Source organism: Mycetomoellerius zeteki, unplaced genomic scaffold (genome assembly GCF_001594055.1).
Source record: "Mycetomoellerius zeteki isolate Tzet28-1 unplaced genomic scaffold, Tzet1.0 scaffold667, whole genome shotgun sequence".
Lineage (NCBI taxonomy): Eukaryota > Metazoa > Arthropoda > Insecta > Hymenoptera > Formicidae > Mycetomoellerius > Mycetomoellerius zeteki.
Window position 1 is genome coordinate 180321 of NW_017257683.1, and position 22245 is coordinate 202565.

Here is a 22245-nt window from a genome sequence, read left to right on the forward strand (position 1 = left end):
GACGCTCTGTGCTAGTACTATTAATTACGTCACATAGTCATATATATGCGTTGAACCTATTCTACAATTGCGTAAATGTAGTTGTAAGTGGTGTAGTGTTTAAGAATTTACTAATCACAGGAAATGAGGAGAATATTCGACTAAAATTGGTCAATTTTTATAACTACAACCACTTACAATTATGTTTACGCAATTGTAGAATAGACTTTACTTATTGAAAACTATATTGATAACTTTGTACAGTCGTAATTTTTGCAAGTTAAATATCTCAAAGAAACCATTACACATGCGAAGCTATTTTTTTAAATTGTAAAAAAAGACTTTTTGACATTTGCAAAACGATATTTGCGAAATTTATGCTATGGAAAATTTTTATCTCTGCTGCAAGCACGATGAACCAATCGGTCTCGACCAATTTGCAGGGGTGAGACAAAATAATAAAGAACGCAATAGAGAGAACACGCTGGTCTGCAATTATTTCATTGTGCCGCGTGACGTCAACGAATATGTTCGGCCAATCGCGTGAGAGAGATCGCGAGCGATCCTCAAGGCAAAATTGGCGAGCGAATCGGTATATCAGCGCAAGTTCAATTAACATTGATTTCACAATCGTAGGCGACAGACGATACTGATCTTTCACCTCCGACAATGACTATTAATTGCGCGTCAGACATCATACGAAAAAAATTCTGATCGAATTTAGAGATTTAAGAATCAAGAGATGCGATTCTTTTTCTTGTAATTTAAAATGTACAAAAATTAAAATAACTTAAGAAAATTAAATTAATTAAATTAATTAAATTAATTAAAATATCTTTTTTATAATTCTTATTACATATAACATATATTTTTGTATAATTATAATTTATAAAATATGTAAAAATAAAAATATTTTATAGGCAATTAAATCTTGACATTTTATTACCAGAAAAAGAACATTTTCCAATAAGTCTGCATATGATTCGAAAATTAAGAAAAGTTCAAGAAAATCATTTTAAAAGCTGAAATAAATTTCAATAATGGCTTCTATTCAGGAATCACTCATAGCTACAAATTATTTAACATCGCGCATGCAATACGGAATCACGTAAAGATGTGATTCGCGGTGAATTGAGCGTTCGCAGATATTCGGATTTTTACATGTAATCATTCTCAGATTCCGGATGAAGAAACGCCCGCGTAGTGATTCTGCGAAGATATGAGTCACTCTGAAAATCCGGCTGATTAGAAGCATCTGGGCTTATATAATATTTTTGAATATATGACCGGTAATCATATAGTGAGTTTTTATATTTAAGATCGTCTCAAGATGTCATAAACCAATCACACAGAGCCGTCTTAAAATCTTAAGACGTTACTTAAGACAGTCTTCAAATAAGAATCAATTATAAATACCAATTTATATTGCTTACAAAAATCTATGATATATATAATGTATATTATAGTATATTTTCGTATGCGAAAACATTTTTCGAAAATAAAGTACGAGCGAATCGTTTTTAACGGTATTCATAAATAAATAGCAAGTGTATATACGTTGTTACGTTTGACGAGGACTGTAAGTCAACTCGAGCGAAGAATTATAATTGCAAAGCAGCAAAATTAATTAATTGCAAACTACATTGTGCTGTTTCATAGAATATTAAATAATCGTAATTGTTCATGTAACATAATTAATTATAATAATATCGAATAAATTTCTAGTCTTATTGCGAGCAATTTTCTCTAATAAGCTACGGAATAGGATGAATAAGTACATTTTACGTTTTGTTAGTATATCCCTCTCTCGAAAAATAAGATATAATTCTTACAGTCATAGCAACTTTGTTGTTCCTGAAAGTCTTTGTAGCTCCTATATCTACTTGTGTCCTCGATATTTTCCGACGAGATAATTATAAAACTTGATAGATACACATACGTATGTACAATGTTAATAACTACGCGCTAATTTGTAGATGTCACAAAGTCCTCCCGCGATTCTGGTCGATGAAATTGCAGCGATAGAAACGCTACCAGAGCGGATATTGATATACGCTAATAAAGGTAAAAGTAATACTACTTTCCGTCTGATTGATCGTGAACCTTTGTGCCACTTCACATTGCGCACTTTCGAAATCCTCTGCACGTTATCATAATCTTCTATCTCTCCAAACACTTTTGACTGTCTCATTAGCCATATCATCAAGCTTATTTTTCTTGCATTGACACAACTAACAGATTGCGTGGAAAATAAGTAAACTGACAAAGGTTAAAATAATGTTGATCAGGTGATAAACGGTTGTGAATGACTAAACCTCTTGCTTATCTCATTAACACAGGGTTAAAGTCCACGAGATGTGTAAATCCAACTATTACATCACTGACGTGTATATCGATATAGTGCGACATGTCCATGAGAACCTATGACGCAAGTAATTAAAATTTAATCGTAGAAACGGCATCACAATTACATTTGCTCATTCTGAATTTCTAAGATAACGTTAGAATGTCTCTTACAACTCGGTCTGCAAATTGCGGATTGAAGCTACAAGTTCTGACGGGTTGAGAACCAGTTACTTGGACGAGCCCCTCGACCGACAACCAATCTATCCAATCGGCGACTTTCTTGCTGTGACGTTGTGAGTCATCAAGTCATCAAGCAGGTTGATTCGTTGGTTCGCGTGTTACTCATTACGGGACGCTTTATTGATAAATCGGTCAAAGTCACGTATATTACTCCAATTGTTACGACAATCGAGACCTACCGGTTCGCTAAACAATGTCATCAAAAGTGTAACTGTTAAATTAGCCAACAACGTCAATCTCTTTCCGCAATCGTCTAATAATAGATTCTTTGAACTGAAATCGGTTTCGGAAACAGATCGAGATATTTACTTTCAGTGCTTGAATTGACAATTAAAAATTAAGAGAAGTAAAGCTTTCGGAAAACTATCAATTTCCGAGGTATTTATTATTCATTATTCAAGGATGTATTATGGATTTTTAACAAAAAATGAAAAAATTACAAATTTTTCTATATTGTATTTGAAAATAATAGAGGAAAGTCGCCGATACCGACATACCACTTTGTTTTTAGACAATATTTCTTAAACAAAAGATAAAAATAAAACTTTAAAAACATAAGTACAGACTGAAAAGTGTCTTCTATCAGATAGTATAAGCAGTTTTTATAATACTGTTTGCAATTTTGCAATAATTAATTTTTTCATAAGGTAAGTAAAAATGAGCGTCTGACAAAATGGGCTCCAAAACTGACACAGTAGGCAATAATGCTACGTATTCATATTCTTTTTATTTTACAAGCATTATCTGTATAAAATACGTATAAGTGAATGTATATAAGATTTTCCAGAATCTTTTCACTTCGTTATAAAATATTTTTATTGAATTATATGCATATTTATTTTATGCTGTTCTGCAAGATACAAATATGTAATGCGATAGTTTTTCAAGAATTTTTCCATATATGCACGATTGCCTTCAGCTCCAATAGACTTATTTGACATTATAAAGCAACATTATAAAAATTAAGTTAGCTCATAGTCTGTTTTACAGACAGATGTGGCGGTTTACGCTGCACCCCAATTTTAAATTTAAAATCGCATTATGAAAAGACTAAGAGAAAAAATAATATAAATAAAACTGATTTAGGAAACTACAAGCATTTAAAATGACGTAATATTATCGATAATATAATAACTATTATTTAAACCACGCAAAAGAAAATCATAAGAATTTTATTTTCGCATTTGTAGAATTTGTTTTTAGCTGATTTGGTATAGAAACAAGCCACAAATATACGAATTTATACTTCTTTAATTTGCTAAACAGATCATGATTTTATTAGTATTAATAAAGTGCAATAGTTAGTTTCTGAGAAATAAGGGGGTGTCATTTTAGGAGACCTATGTTAGTATCGGCGACTTTTCTCTAAGAAAAGTTTGGTAGCGATTTGGAATCAGAATAAAAAATTATTTTAATAAGAAGTAGACATGTTTTTAAAAAATAATAGAGATAAAGTTAAAAAATTTTCATTTAAATTATAAAATTGTATTATTAAATATAAATATTGATCTTAATAAGCTATTTCATATATATAATTTATTTTTATACGAAAAGTATAAATTTCCAATTCCGGTTATTTTCATATATGATTATAATATAAATATATAACATAAATCCTTAAATTCACCTAATAATAAATTAGGTTTTTCATATATTATTATAATATAAATATATAATATAAATCCTTAAATTCACCTAATAATAAATTAGGAAAATCAGAATTTATTTAATTTTAAAAAAAAGTGGGAAAAAGACTCTTTATAATCAAAAGGATCAAGTTATTGCCAATAATTACTTATTTATCACGTTGATAAACGATTCATTTGCATCAAATGGAAATACATGTCTTCCGTGACGCGGTTCGAAATTTCCGTAAACAATTGGATAACCGTCGCAATTTAGCGGAGATTCTCTTCCCGCGCGACAATCGTACCGGGAATATCATTGTCTCCAATGACGCGAGGTAATCGAGCGAGTTGACGTTAGTAAAGGCGATCTCCGATAGTAAATTACGTTGGACGCGCTAAAGGCCGTTGCACACCGGTCGATTATATCAAAATCATTTTGACTCTCTACTTTGTCGTCCATTTTGAATTCAATAATCTTTACATTCTCTCGTATTAATTTATACTTGGCGGCCTTCAATCCAAACCTTCAATCGACATATTTTTGCCTTTTACTAAGACGAAAAATATATAGCAAAAACCAGGGTTGAGTAGTGCTAAGTTAAAAAGATAAATGTTAAGTTAAAAAGTTAAAAAGTTAATTAATTTTAATTTAACTTAGTTACATTTTAGACTCTTATCTTTTTAACTTAATTTAGTTACATTTTATCGGTAACTATTAACTTTTAATTTGATTTTTTTTAAGTCAATCCTCAAACACCGTACGAGAGAATAATTTAGTAGTTTCATATTATATAATCGTTACTTGTGAACAAAAATAACCAGATTCTTTAATAAATATGCTTTAATAAATATGCTTTAATAAATATAGAAAGGAAAAATACGAAAAATTATGTAAAATAGTCAAACTTTTTCATTTTTTTTTTGTTGTTCGTTCGGACCAAATTTAACGTTTAACTTTTAAATTACTTTTTTTATTAACCTAACTTTTAATTCAATTAATTTCATTATAGATTAACTTGTATTTTAATTAAATTAATTTTCAAGGCTGTTAACTTTAACTTAATTTAAGTTAAAAGAAAAAGTTAACTTATCCAACCCTGGCAAAAACATATTAAATCAATTAATCTAGAGACTAAAATCATAATGACAATGAAATTCTTAAAATACTTCAAAATAAATTTAATCCTTGGACCCAAATTACATTCAATAAAATTGTCAAAGTTATTTTAAAACTCTTTTCTTTTATTACAACACAGTAGACACAGAGTAGTTTTGAAAATAAAACTATGTTTATATAAGTAATTGGAGTTTGTCACTTTAACACTGGATTAAGCGGTCCGATTAAGTCCAGTCAGATTTGTCGCAAGTCTCAGGATGAGAACCGCTCGAGACGAGCCTCTCGTCCAGCCGGCTAGGTCGCCAATCGCGAGCAGTTCCGCGACCAACGCCTACCGAACCGACGAATCGCAGCTACCTAAAGCGAAGGCTCGTCTTACACCTTGCATCTCGCATCGTTGGTTTTCTCTCCGGCGCTGTCGCGACCAACCGCGAGAGATTCCACGTTGTACTGATAATTACGCCATTCGAACAAACTTCGAGCAAGACGCGCCGTATCGCACGACGGCAATAAATCAAGCGTGTTTGTCAAGATGAGCCATGACGACACGCTCCGTCAATATTGGCATGATAACTAAAAGTACGTCACGTCATGATACAACGTTTTACGATCGGAGGTGTATACTGTCGAATGATGGAACTTCTTCGCAAAATTGCGTTATCGTTCGCGAACGAGTTCTTTGAAACTGGAAATGGGAGGCTGTACCTCGAAAAACGAGATTGTCATCAGTCTAGAAAGGCCAGCAGTTTGATCTTCTACGTTATCGATGAATACCTTCTAGCAATGTAACTATCGCCTATTACATAATAAAATATATATCACAAACAAATTGTGTCCGATTTAATTTGTACACTTTCGTAATTAATTTTTACACATTAATTTTCTCACTTCCAGTTCAAAATATTGAAGTTTACGATTTTTCGCTGTCATTATTAAATTCGTTAACTATTTGATCGTTCTATTCCAGACACTCGTTCTAAGAATTATGAGATTGCTCAATTTACGAAAATTAAATACAATCTTACGAAAACCCTCTTCTCCTCTTTCCACCTAAAAAAATCAAGTCATCGCGTAAAACAGAAATTTCGGATATTAATTTACTTCCCATTCCTCCAGAAGAAAAACGTGATAATTATACATCGGAAGCGTTTTACGGAGGAAAATTTATTTACAATTGACATAAGTAGAAGTTATTCAAGAATTACCCAACCACAATCGGCGACTGTGCTTTTGCATTCGCTGCAGACGAAGCAACATCCGTTCCCGCTGACGCAGCGCTTATGCGGCTGCCGCTACTTTATATCCGCGATTTAAATAAAAACTAAAAATAAGAGACATCTACAATGTCACGTGAAAAAGAATCGTTCGCGGATATTTAAAAAGATCTAGGGTGTTTATTTACTAACGCTGAACGAAATTCGAGCATGCGAGACGAAAGCGAGAAATTATCTCTTTCTCTCTCTTTCTGATCATGAAACGATGTTACTATGCGCGATTCTCATCGGTGATATATTAGGAAATATGTGTGCTTCGCACAAACCTATCTAATAATATCGTCCGCGTGTCCCTGTAACTTACTTAGGCAGGTCGACATCAATCTGGCACGGTGTCAATTGTGACACACAAAATGCGTGCTCTTCGTTCGCGAGGACCCATGTTAATTTTCAACTGCGTAGCTACTCATTCACATTCGCAACGCTCCCATTGCTGCTCTGACGTTCTAATGTTATTTTAATCCCTGGAGAAAGAGATCAACGAATAACGCGGCAGAGATAAGTATAAGCAACGAAGAGAATGAAAGGTACCATGTCACGATGCAAAGAATTGGAGTAACGGACTGGAAGTGTCTCATGTCGTCAATGTGGAGCGAATATTCTATAATCCGAATTTATGTGTTATTCGGATGTTTATTTATTATCTGAAATCATAATATGAATCTTCCATGCGCATTATTACACCCTTTGTCCAGCCCAACTTTGTTTATATACCTCTAGGCTTTTAAAAAATGTGGAAAAATTCAAGATTACTTTCCAATTAGGAGTGCGATTATTTTAAGAGTGCGAACCAGATTCAGTCCTTCTTTATTTCAAAGAATTGAGAGTGAAATTTCGCTTGTGCCAAAAAGCCTAGATTGCAGACAGAGAATTAAGGTGTACATGAAGAGTATTCTACGAAAATAGAAAAAAAAATCGAACGGAGGTATTACCTCTTATGACAATTCCAAATGAAAAATGTTATATACTATTTTTTAGATAAAATCCTAATATCCCCTAATTATTTCGAAATAAATTGGATATGTGATAAGCTAGATTATGATTACCTAAAATCCTAATGTCCAGATAATATAAGGAGCACTTAAGTAGGTATTCGAATATTTCAAACTAAAAATAATTGTTCGAATGGCTATGGTTCACAAATTTCTTTTAGTTACACGAATTGAAAAGAATATGTATGTGAAAGAAATAACGTGTAAAATTGCTTGAGACCCGCTAATTCCAACTGCGCAACTATTTGATTTGTATTGCGTTTCACGCCACATTAGCATTATTTGAATACGTCACAAATTGATTTACGCCTAATTCAAACTATTACTATTATATCATTGGATTTACGCTATGAAGAATAAGTAATATTCCGCTGGTATAGTCGTGATTTAATATTAAACGCTAATTTATCTAACAAGATGATAACAGAAAACTCAATTTAAGATTTTGGTCTGCCGATAAATGTAAGGTCGAGTGTTTTGCGATGCCGCGTGTTGGGAATGCTCAAAGTTTAATTAAAATAATTCACCGTTTTTTACACTATCGCGAATGCAAATTAGAACCTTTGAATTGTCACTTCCGTGAAGCATCATCAATGGTATTCAAAAGGACACTAGGCGACAATGATATATCGTCCTTCGACGCGACACGCAAGCGAAATGCGAATCATTGAATTCGATATAAGAATGATATTAAATATCGAGTCGCGATATAAAAAATGCAAATTACATCTCTCTTAGCGACGATATGTTCCGATCTTTATTTTTTACAGTAAGGTCCGTTAATAGTGAAGCACATTTGCATCTAAAAATACGCGCGTCCATAGATACTAATCGCGATGACGGAGAACATCGTCATTGCATATTGAAAAAGATCATAGGCATTAATATTTAATCGTTCATTCATATGACACAAAAAGCACAAATTTTTCTCCGCTTGATGTAATATTGAGGACATCGTAGTTTAAATCACAATTTCACAATATTATAGAATAGAAGAACTTTTACAAGTGATTAAAGATATTATTCTTGAGATACAAAACTTGGAATTTTTGTGTAAGAATCTTTTGTCTAATTTTTGTTATTATTTCTATCTCTAAGAAGTCTACATGGAAAGATCGATTGTACTGAAGTCTCTAAAAATTTAGGTAGAATCAAATCCAAAAATAATTTTGCTTAGGTAGAAAACAAATCCAAAAATAATTTTGCTCGAAAGACATCGAAATAATTATGTAAAATGCTTAAACATGATGATAATGCAAAAAGTTTCAATATTCTACCAATCAGTTTAGTACATAATTATTTTAATAGTTCAAAATTATTTTCAGATTTGTATCTAGCTATATTTTTAGATATTTCAACGAAACCATTCTTTCCATTTATTAGCATTTTAATTTTTTATAATACAGGTCCAAGATATTTTTTTCTAAATTAATATTCAAAATTTAATTTTATCACATAAGTCCTAGCTTTCCACCCTCTAATTGTCACGCATTTTATTTAGCATAGTATTATATAACACAAAGAAATAAATCTTCGCAGACACGCACATAGATACACACACGTATACAATGAAGCCAAGAGATGCTCATCATGAAGGCTTCCGGAAGTCCTCTTGGACACATGCTAACGCACAATGTTCAGAGTTGTAAACGCGTTGTAACGCGATTCTCTCGTCTGAAAACTGAACGTACCTTCGCATCCGCTTTAATGCAGGAGGTCGGAGTAGCAGAGTAGTATGTATGTGTGAGAGAGGAAGAGCAGGATATTCACTGAAATTCGCGCGCGGTCACACTATCGGCGCACTATTCGCGACGTTTGTCACGTTTGCCGTGTGAAAAGAGGCGTGTCGCAGGGTACTAGATTGCAAATGAGAGAGTCGATCAGGTCAATCACGCGTCGCTGACGAAACCAACTTGTCCCCTCATGAAAGAAGATACGAAAAACGTGGACTTCACGATGGTGCCGCGTTACGTACGTGACTGGCTGACTGCTCGCGCGAGTAGTATTCGCACGAGTCGGAGTCTCTGTTTCCCTCTCCTGACCAGGGCCTCGGAATCAGGGCCGAACTCGCGTACTCGTAGCCAAGCGAGTCGCAAGGCACAGCAAGGCACGGACTCGCGCTCGCGTTACGAGCGGCCTCGCATTACCTCGAAAAGGATAGCCTCGCGCACGACTCCTTTGAATCGAGATATTCTCAATTTGCGACTATGCCCATCTCTCGATGAGAAAAAGAGACTCTGTAATAGTTTTTAAGGGCAGCAACTCAAGTTAACAAACGGTTAACTCCGGCACTGCACTGCACCACTCACTGTCAGCCTTGTCCCGTGTCTCTTTCATTCCCGGTCAGACGTCTAGCTACTCTCTTTCTTTTCTCAGAGGATAGATATATTCGTCACAACGCTCTGCAGAAAAAGGCGTTAATTGCATTCGAGTTTGGTACCAAATAAAAGTGTCTGTACTCTTTTGAAATCTAATGAGGATACGAGGTCATGTCTTTGATGTCTTGGACTTTTATAAATGTAGAATCAGTGATCAGTCTCGATGAATTTTTAAACTCTATTTACAAACGCTTATTTAATTTAAGTGAAACAATTTTGATATACTTGTCAAAGCTTTAACAATGAATTTTTATCATAATAGAATCGAATTATATAACTTCACTTATTTTTTATAAATTTAAATTTATCTACTAAATTCAAAATCAAAATATCAATGGTGTCTTTAAAGATCCTAGTTGACAGTGAAGGATTAATAAGTAGGCATCATCTCAAAGAGAGACTGAAGGCGTAAAACTCGTAAAAGCGTAAACTGATAGGAAAATCCCTCCGTAAAATCTTCATTGTTGGAAGAAGAAAAAGGATATTATACTTCAAAAGAAAAAATCAATGATGAAAGAAGAAGAAAGCAAGATCATGATATACTTATACAAAATTTTTCGCAATTAATCAAGATAAAAGAATAAAAAAGAATAAAAAAAAATTATTGTGAGTTCAACGTACTGATAACAAAAAGACAGTGATCTTATTTCAAGATGTACGCTATTTCAGGAAACAGAAAAAAATGAAATCGACAAGCATCTCGTAGCGAAGATCGACAAGAGGACAAAGGAAATTTCCTGGCTCTAATTCTGTCCTCGATGAGCAAAACCTCACGCACTCTGGTATCGTTCATGATCTATACTGAACGACGACCCGGAATGAACTGGTTTTTATGTATCAAGGTGTATGTGAGTATCGTAGTCGACTGCTGTCAAGTATGTGATTATCGCGAAGCCGAACGAAGTTTGACGAAGAAACGCGAAAATTATTGAGCACATGTTCATTCACTTTTGCATCTGAATAAATATACATCAGGGGGGACTTTCAACCTTCGGCTACCTTTTTGTGCCAAATTCAAGATCTTCGTATTATTTACGCGTTTGGTGACAGTCTCCTTATATCAGCAAAAAATCACATGGACTCAAATATCTCATTAAAGAGCATTGTGCGGTTCGAGTCGCGACCGAAGTTATTAGCCAACTCGTCGATTTGCATTATTAAATAAATAGACACGATGCTTATAGTACCTACTTATTTAAATTAGCTTCCCGATAATGTTATCAGCTGTGTACTATTTTAAGATCGTAAAACTTCTGATCATTATATATTAAAATTTTTTAAGAAATATACTATATAAATGAACTTGTAATTGTGTGTATATAAATTAAAGGATTAGTAAGTGGTTTAATATGGAGTTAACGCTGTAAGTCGTGAGCAAAACATATTTTATAAAATTTTATATTTATAAAATTATATTAATATATAAAAAATTATATCCCCTCCTCCGCTCCTGAATCATCTTTTTCTTTTAAAGTATACATATGTACTCTCTTCTTATGATTCAAATATGATAGCTCTATTAACAAGAAACCTTCACATTATGCGGCTAACCATAGAGATACGCTATGTGTTCTCTACTGCAATCATCATTATAAATTCCAGATTCATATAAATATTATTGCAGTAAATACGAAAGTAAATACAAATATACATGATTTCATATTCATCTCATATTTCACAAGATTCTAGTTTTTTTTAATATAAATTATTAAAAAAGAGGAGTTTTCATCTTCATATTTTAAAGCAATAATATCGCTCATTTTTTACTATATTTTATCTACGATTTTTGCGTTTTGTACGTAATTATTTTAAATCAATTATGTTGAAGGTACGTGAATTTCAATTTTCGTTCGAACGAAACAAAAGTCGATTAAAGATAGCAGCAGTAACTTTTGCGATTGATCGCGTGAAACTGCATTCTGATTGTATTTTTGTGCAAGGAATGTTTTAAAAATATCTGCTTGCTAATAATGGCCACGAGATCGTATCTTTAAGGGATCCAGATTTATTCAACAGAATTAAAAAACGATAAGTGTACTAATTAAGAATTAAAAAGTGTAGCAAAAGTATTCGGGTATCCGTAGCGGAAATATATACCGCGAAATACGATAATTAAGTCGCCCAGAGACTCCCGATAAATAAATCGCTACCTATCAATCAATCGATGGACTACTTGAGAAAACCTTGTACGTACCGTAATCTTGGATTTCTTTCCGTTTTGTCCCCAACCTTGACGCACACACGCAAACAGGTGCAAAGATGTGCAGCTGCAGCGAAAATGAACTTCCTTCACAATAACTCAATTTGACTAGTTTAAAATTGTACAATGTAAAGTCCACGCACTCAACTTTCGTTACAAAAACACTCAGTCCTTGAAACTTCGCGCACCGAAAGAAGTTAAACTTCTTCGTTCTCTCGCAGATTTTCTGCCCCCTAACGTACGACACACCAGTATAACAATAGTTCTGCAAGTTACTCGGGATAAAGCGTGATTCTCTAACGTACTTTTTTTTTATTCAACATAAAGATTTAATTCACTTCTACCTTGAATTATTTTTCGTTTGATATTTCTCTCTTTGTCTCGAGCGTGACAAGTGCGATTTCCTGAGAATCGGCTACGGTTTTGGTATACGATAACGAAGATATGTCGGCGAGATGGCGAAGAAATGCAAAGAAACTCGTAGACGTGTGAAATTTAATTCGAAGATAGCGCACGATATTATGACAATGCGACACGCGTGAGTTACAAAGAGATGTCGGCGCGTCGACGTTCGATCGTGAACTAACTCACTGGGAACGTCAATCGCCTTATAAGTGCTTTATAATCGCCGGCGTACTCGTCGGTAATTGTCATGTGACCGCAAATATTTCTCACTTCGACAATCGAAGTTGCCTCCAACGTAGATCCGTCACGAAACATGCCTTATTAACGTTGCTGTATTATGTACACGTGTTGTGTTATGTACATTAACAGTTATGCACTCGTGACTTGCCTGAGAGAAGAAATAGGTTAGTCGAGTTCGAGGTTTCATTGGTGATAAACTATTGCAATTAATGCGCGTGCACTGAAAGAAAAGATTGGCTGCTGCAGCAAATTAGATGATAAAATATGGCATAGCATTTTTAATTGGCTGCAGCAGCCAATATTTTGTTACGTTAGCCTATCCGCAATGTCAATATAGGATTTCGATAGACTAACGCAACCAAAAATTGGCTGTTGCGATCAATTAAAAATGCTATGCCATATTCAGCCAATCTTTTCTTTCAGTGTGTTCTAGACGCATCGGGGTTTATGCGAATGCACCGTCCGATCTCCCGAATTTTGATCTTCGTATTTTATGATCAAATTTATTAATTATGACACGATATTATCGCAGAAGCGTCAATCAAACGTGACGCCAGATACCGGCTCATTTGTGTATAATGGTGATGATAAACGAATGATGAAATGGGCAATATCAGCTATAAATACTGTTTCCATTTTTATTTTTACTTAACCCTTCCCGGTTCTTTGATTGTTTGAAATATCAGTCACGAAATAAACTTAAACATAATATTCCACAATGATGCTAACATCGTTATGGAATATTATGTAATTTATAGACGCGACAGTAAGCTAATAATAGAGATCGAGACACCGCACGAGACACGTACTGCGCTACGTGCCTTGATTATGGGAAGCTCGAGCAATCGAATCAGGTGGAAATTGTTCACACGATATGTTTTTTAAAGGAAATACACGCATCCGAAGTAGAATCTGCCCACATAGCATGTCACGCGACACGTGGCTGCGACGTGAATGCCCCGTTCACGCACGTGTCTGATACGTTGTGTTGCACGTCTTTATCATAAGGCCGTCGACTGTAAAAACACATATTGACTATGACAGGTTAAATGCGACACGACGGATCTGCATGCATTCTTGGCATTTTTTTACGAGAAAGAAGAGTGGCGTTTATATCAACTATACAGCAATTACGTAAAATTACAAAAGAATTATGAAAAAATAATAACTATAATATAACTTCCTCACGAATTCAGCGATTCATAAAAGATTGCGTTACACTTCGAAAATTATTGACGACGGGAATTAATTAAAAAGGGATTTTTTTCGATGATTGTTTTCTTTTTTTACAAATTTCCCACAAGTGAATCTTATAACGCTCTTTCAAGTATAAATTTTCCAATTATTCACTCGCTAGTATAACATTTTTACGAGAAAAAAAGAGTAATATTTAACTACAAACAATTCCATAAAATTTTAAAAAAATTCTGAAAAAATGTTAGCTATAATATTACTTTCTCAAGGATCCAGTGATGCCTAAAAGATTACACTATACATAAATTAAAAATTATTGACAACGGTGATTAAGCAATGGATTTTTAGACGATTAATATTCTTTTCTACGATCTTTATATTTCCCGCAAGTAAATCTTAGCGCTCTCTCAAGTACAATTTTTCCGATTATTCGCCGGTATTTTTATTTTGACGGATATGGCCGGTGACTCAGGTATCTCGGCGCGGTGGGATAGAACCTCGCAAGATGATTTCTGAGAAATGGATGAAATACGCCGTGAGTGTGTTTTGAATTACCGTTCGGATCGAGTCGTTGGAAAATTTTCCTCTCGCAAATATCCTGCGATTAAACGGTCGGGTCATCGAAGAATTACTTCGTCTCATTCGAGTCCGGCGACAAGGCGCGTACATCAGCATACACATATGCACGAGTTTACACGCATACACGCACATTGGTGCATGTATAAAACTCAGCCGAGCGTGATTAGCTCAATCAATTACGCGATTCGATTGCAGACGGTAGGATAATGAACCGTTATATCCGTCTCGACTTTATTGCAAATAATCTTTCGGGTGTCTAAACCAATAAATGTAAGCATTCAATATAAAATTTTATACTAATAATACAATTATATTTTTTATTGTCCCACTTTAATTACTCTTCAATAAAACATATAGTATGTATGTTTGCATATATTATTTTGTGCATTAATAAATTTTTTAGGAAATAAAACTTTTATAATTTCAATTTGAGATCAATATGAGCCTAAGACGCGGATAAACGTGCCATAAATTAGCAATTTTTATTTTTATAGAAAAATTAAAACCATTTATAATAAAATAAAATTAAAACAAATTAAAATTTTTCATTTTATTAAAAATCCTCATGCACTGTGTAATATATATATATATATAACGGTAGAACTACTTCAATTATTCTATCATGTAATATTGGAATAATCTATACGTTTATAGGATTGTTTAGATCACTCGAGGATTTATTATGCAATTTTTTTTTCATTGAGTAGTTGCACCATAGAAAATATTTTTGGATACAATATTACTCTTCGATTCATCATAAAATAAAACCGATAGACATCATATTTATTGTTAACAATGGAATATTTTATTCTTAAAAAAAAAAAGGTTTTTAAATCTGAATTAAAATTATCTTGAATATCAGTTTCGTGTTAAATATTATGGCACCAGCATCATGCATTATAACATTGGATAAAGATTTATATATAAATTTAAATTTAGGTTCTCAACGTTTTTATTCTTGTCTCAAGATAATAAGTCAATCTTATACGATTCAAGGAAGGAGAATTGATCTATTCTTAATATCGTGTTATTTTTATAAAGTTACGATAAGATCAAGAATTTTTCCTTATCAGAAAATCTTTCTGCGAAGAGAATAATAGATAACACTGACTACATAACGAAAAATAATGATAAGAAAACAAAGCTCGATAATAAGCGGATCATTTACCTGGCTCTAACGAGATGATACCGGTCGAGCTTTTCGCTGATCGGCTCGCGATGATGATGCGACTTTTGATGGAATTGGCGACCCTGATTAGTGCGCTGCCCGCTGCAACTCAGGCAACGGCGAGCTCCTTGCCAAACAACCAGCATCACTGCAAAAGAGAATAATAATAATAATTAATCATAATAATTTGTTATATACATACATAATTAACCCAAGTAGCAAGACGACGTTTTAATAACGACTTTAGCATCAATAAGAACTAATGAAAACATCATCTATTTGAGCAAATAATAATAAGATAATCATATAGCATACACAAGAGATGAAGATATTTACATAAAAATAAGAAGTTAGCAAAAAATGTTGCTGTTAATGTCTGATTAAAATTAAAACATGCAGCATGCAAAAAATGAATAGAAATGGACGATCGTCAGCGTGATATTCATAAAAAGTTCTAATCTTTAGATCGCAAACATCGAGTCGCACGTTTATCTAATTGATTTGATTTATATTGTATCTAATTACGAGAAAGGGCAAATGAATCCATATTAAAAGAAATAAACAAGAGTATTTCGTTATCGTCGACGTTATTAAAGTTTCACGTGAAAAAAAATCATGCCGGTAGTCTTCTCTTGATATAAGTGTCGATAAGTCGAATGCGTCACATAATAATCTACACATTCCGGGCACGATAAGTTGGAACTGCAACACTTGATATGCTCTCGACCTTCGGCCTGACGTTTACGACACTCACGTGATTTGCAAATTCACGAGTGGGAAGAGCAATCCGTGTTGTCAGTGAATACGCAATGAGTCAGTGTCTCGTCGGGAAATGTCATTTTATCTTCAATTCGGGAGCAACGATCTTTATAGATCAGTTTAATGAACGTAGCGTAACAATTTCGCGGAAAGAAAATATCTAAAAGACGAGAAAACTTTGTAACGAAGTACAACTCTATCGCACATTCGGATTTTGGTGTCTCTCTAAATTCTTTGGAGTGAAATCTCACTCTAAAGAATAAAAATTTAGCCAGACTTGAAAAAGAGTGGCTCAATTTTTACTCTTACAATTCACTTTAAAAGATTTAATTAAAGAGTGTGATTAGATTTCAGATTCCCTGGGATGTACTACGAGTTGTGCGTGTCACTAGTTTTAAATTGACAGAACGGGTTATTGAGAAGCTGCTTGACGTTTAATCTCGAGATATTGCTATTTATAGAACTTCCGTTAATTCCGTTGGATAGCTCGATTACGACGAGATTATTAAAAACTTTTTGTTCTCTATTCTGAAAATCATAAAATTTCGCTTTCGATAAGATTAACACTGCAATTCGCAAACAAATTTGTGCACAAGCGAACAAAAGAAAATTTATAAGTATTCTCAACATGATTACTTATTCAATTTGTTTTTTCCTCCGTCATTTTGCGCCTTTCGGCAAGAATTTACCTTTAAACTTTAAGATATAAAGTACAATATATCCTTATTATTTATTCATTCATTAAAATTGATACATACAATATTCATAGAGATATTTCATTCAAAGCCTGTAGAAATTCTTTATTCTGCAGCCAATTATTTAAAAAAACTGCTGTGCGATAAATAAATACAGAAATAAGAATTCACTGAAGAATGTAAAAATTAAGCTAGGTACAGATCTGAAAATAATTTTTTTGAACCATCAAAATAATTATGTAAGATGCTCAAATTAGTTGCTAGAATGTCAAAACTTTTTACTCATATCATGATGAGATTTCTACGTAACTATTTTGATGGTTCAATAAAATTATTTTCAAATCTATATGTAGCTAAATTTTTAAATACTTCAGCAAAATCGTCCTTTTCATGAATAAATAATAAAAAGTGGGTTAATAAAAAAATAATTAAAAAATCTTGCAATACACTAGAATTTTGTATATTAGGCTTTTTTACTCGTCGGATTTACATAGACATTTACTTATAAAACGTAGACTATATACGTGTTTTTCTACAATCGACTATTGTTTACTCCGGCGTTCAACAACGTCGAACTGGAAGCGCACGCGGAGCTCTCGCTGACTAGCTCGGGTTCCTTCGTGGCAGCGTGACATCAGGGACACGCAAAAATATATATTATAATATCGTAATGCGGTAGAAAGTATGCCTCGGTTGTCGATGTTCTATCGATTGGGCGGAAATTGATCGACGCGAGCTAAATTAATAACAATAATAAGATTGAAAGACCGCTAATGTTAAACATAATAATTTTAAATTAAGAAGCGCCATAACGGTCAGAACGTTAAGATGTTGAACTATTGTAAATTCATTTAAATGAATTAATTTTCAGAAATGATAAATTAATAACGTTTCGTAATTCTTAACAAACAAGATTTCGCTTCATTTCTGCGTTTTTTCCTTCTTCTTTCCTTCATTTTTCAATTTTTTCGGATATAATTCGTTACATCTCGAACAAGTGAAGTAAGGAGCACGAGAAAGTGTGATTTAAATTACTAACAACTCTAGAAACTCCAAAGCGAGAGACGCCATTGTAGGCAACTCCGACTAATCTAATCGGCGGTTGATTCAACTGCAGAATAACTGAAAGCAGATTTCATCACATTTCTAACTAAAACGTAACTTGTTAGCCATGAATTAATGTTCTTCTTAATGCGTTAAATACCGCAAAAGTTAATAATTCTATCGCAAAATAGTACAAGTGTCAATTAAGTTAACTATATGATTATTTTCTATTTTCACACAAGTATATTGAGTTTAAAGTTACTCTTTAAATTCTGGAGTGAAACCTCCAAAAGAGTGAAAATACTGCTACTCTTACTAAATAAGAGTGACAATATTTTCACTCTTTGGAGTGAGATTTCACTCGTTTGACGTGAGATTCACTCCAAAAAATTTAGAAAGCACGTAAACAACCTTGATGAAAATAAAAATCGGAGCGTAAATTGAAGAGCGCAAATGAGAGAGTAACAGAAGCGTAAACGAAATTTCTAGAAGGGAAAAATTGGAACAATGAAATGTAAAAAAAGCATTTACGCTTTTTTTACATTTTGAATGTAAAATTCCATTTCAATTTCGACTCTTAGAAGTTTCGTTTACGCTTCTGTTACTCTCCCATTACATTCGACTTACGCTCTGATTTTTATTTTCATCAGTAAAGAGAGAGAGAGAGAGAGAGAGAGAGAGAGAGAGAGAGAGAGAGAGACGAGCTACAAACTATAGGTAATAAAAAATTCATTTGAATCTCACTTGTCAGAATGAAAAGGAACGTGCATTCAACTGACAATGAGTTATGATGTCACAAATAATTAAGAATTACCTGAATTTTTTAAATGGAAAGCAATTTATATGTATATCGATTAATCGAAGTTTAAGTCTGTACCTTGATTCGATCAAAAATTTCGCAACCGTGCGTGTCGATTCTTCGCGATGGACGCCGGAAAATCTGCAGCTAGAAAGAAAAGAAGCACGTGTCGTCATTGTCGTCATTGTCGCGTCGCGTGAACGAACGGAGTGAACTTGTCCCCTCTCCGCGCGATTTGCGGCCACGTTCGTATCGCTTGCACCTTTCGCGCCGACCGCGCTTCGCTCCCTCACGGACGTCATTACGGTTCAATCTTCAGACTGACACTTATGACTGTTACGTGGAATTTGAACTCGCGCGCGTGCACGCGTCGATCATGTCCATCTCTACCCCTTTCCCTCTCTTATTCTCATTCTCTCTTTGCGAAACTGCTACATGTTCACGATATACATAACATATTATACGTACCTTGAAAACGTCAAACTCACGCTATGGCGTCGACGAATGCGTTCTCGTTCCCGAAGGGAAACCGCGACCGGGAGGTCGATCACTTCTCACGAAACACAGACTCGCCGCGCGCACAAAAACGATTATCGCTCGCGCTATCGATTCGCCCGCGATTCATAAATGGTGACGGTAAAAAGGAGCGCGCGCGCGTTCGCTCGACGAAGGATTGTTCGGGAAAAACCGGAGCGGCAACGAGAATGCGGGAAGACACACGAGGATGAGAGTGTCGAGCGAACGACACAAACCACGGCGCCGCGAATGAATAGATGGACGGACGGACGCACGAAGGTGGGTGCCACGCACTCGTTGCACGCTCCGTACGCGAGACAATAACTAACGATCTATACCGCGCGGCAGACGGCTGCAGACTGATCGTCGCGACGGCGCGCGTTGCCGCGCAAATATGAAGTCGGACGCGAAGCCGGCCGCGAAGCGCGCCGAGCGCGGCGCGCCTCAAAGGATGTCCCATCGTCCTAGTCCTTGTTTCTTACCTCCGGATCAACAATAGAAGTTTATTCGCGTCGCATACTCCAACATATTCCAATATGCTCGTACCATAGCTCTTACTCACTCCAACGCGTTTGATAGAGTAAGAGCTATAGTAGGAGCATATTCGAACATGTTGGAGCATGCGACGCGAACAAACCTTAGGTGTTTTAAGCCTTAAGTCGTAAAAAATTGACCAATCACAGTCGAATGCGAGGAGAATAATTGATGGATATAATAGAGTTCTAACCCCGGATCTACAATAGAGTTCTAAGCTTTAAGCCATAAGAAATGAACGAATCACAGTCGCTTATTCTCCTCGAATTCGATTGTAATTGGTCAATTTCTTGTGACTTAAGGTTTAAGGCCTAGTCTACAATTAGTCGGGAGACGTTGTCGTATGTCGTGCCGTAAGAAATTAACCAATCACGGTCGATTGTTTTTTTCATATTCAACTGTGATTAGCCAATTTCTTACGAGCCAATTTCGCACGACATACGACAACGTCTCCTAACTGGTTGTAGACTAGGCCTAAAATACCTATTGTAGATTCAGGATAAGCCTTAAGCTATAAGAAATGGACGAATCATAGTCGATTATTCTCCTCGAATTTGACTGTAAGTCCGGATCTACAATAAATGTTTCAACCCTTAAGTCGTAAGAAATTGACTAATTACAGTCGAATCCGAGGGGAATAATCGACTGTGATTCGCCCATTTCTTATGGCTTAAGGCTTAAAATTCTATTGTAGATCCGGGGTAACACGCATTCTACAATAAGCCATTAGTCATAAATCAGAAGTTATTGAAGCTGGAAATTGACCAAACACAGTCGTCAATTTCTAGCTTCTAACTTTTAATTTATGACTTAGTCCAGATCTACAATAGATGTTTTAAAACTTAAGTCGTAAGAAATTGACTAATTACAGTCGAATTCGAGGAGAATAATCGACTATGATTCGTCCATTTCTTATAGCTTAAGGTTTAAAACCCTATTGTAGATCCGAGGTAATTTGCCAATTTCTTACGACTTAAGGCTTAAAACACCTATTGTAGATTCGGGGTTATAACTTAAAGCTTAAACAGAGCTGTCCAAAATCGGTGTTTTTTGGGTTGAAATTGAAATGTGTCGGTATTCACATCTATTTCTTACTCCTTACTTCATTGCTGTTTTATCGTAGCGCGCGATACTAGATCTCAACTAGTGAAATCATCAAAAGTTTTTGACCTGTGTCTTTCACTATGTTCAAAAGTATTCTATTACTAATATTATAAGATACTATTATTCATAATATCTTTAACTATAAAAATATGAATAACAGAATACTTTTAAACATACCCAGACAGCACACAATATTTATAAAATATTTACAAAATATTTATAAATATTTATAAGGCTTATTTTAAATATTTTGTAAATATTTTTGTGGTCTTAGATTGTATAGATCATAAACATTTATTATAAACATTGTGAAATATTTATTGTAAACCTTGTAGTAAATGCTAGGGAAATATTTAACAAGACATTATGATTCAAATAAAAAATACTTAACAGAAATGTTTATTTATATTTATCATAAATATTACATTAAATATTTAGTCTATCTTTTAATAATATTTCGAATAAAGCTTTATAGAAAAAATATGTATAAAATATTTATATATCATTTCATAAAATGAATAATAATAAATATTTGTCATAAATATTCTGTGCTGTCTGAGTAGTGAAAGACACAGATTAAAAACTTTTAATGATTTCAAACTAGTATCGTCCTTGAGACCAAACATCGCGCGCTACGACAAAACAGCAATGAAGTAAAGAGTAGGAACAGTAATAGGTGTGAATATCGACACATTTCAATTTCAAGCCAAAAAACACCGACCTTGGACAGCTCTGACAGCTCTGGCAAAACAGTATTGTATCCAGGGTTACTGTGCATATACATGCATAAGGTTTAAAGAGGTTGTAAGGCAAATGCAACATGTTAAGAGTTACTTAACAAAATTATGAATTATTCTAAATTTTATTTAAAAATAATACAAAAAAATTAGAGACAGTTTACCATCTGAACTTCAATAAGAAGTAATATTTTTTAAATTTATACTCTGATAATAGAAATACATGGAAATGTATTATAAAATAATGATAAAAATCTCAATTTTTTTTATGTAAATATACTTTAAGAATATTTAATAATTTAAAAATTTAAAGCAAA

At 34.1% G+C, this 22245-nt stretch overlaps 1 protein-coding gene across 1 annotated transcript in view; it reads right to left on the bottom strand.

Moving 5' to 3' along the window:
* The window catches only part of LOC108728930 (uncharacterized), a 33266-nt gene extending 13366 nt beyond the window's left edge, over positions 1–19900 (bottom strand). The window contains exons 1-3 of the mRNA XM_018457756.1: positions 19506–19900; positions 15741–15888; positions 12149–12221 (exon numbers count right to left, since the gene is read on the bottom strand). Coding sequence (XP_018313258.1) covers positions 12149–12221; positions 15741–15886 — 219 coding nt within the window. The 5' untranslated portion in view covers positions 15887–15888; positions 19506–19900. The remainder of the gene's footprint in view (positions 1–12148; positions 12222–15740; positions 15889–19505) is intronic.
* Positions 19901–22245: the final 2345 nt, after the last annotated feature.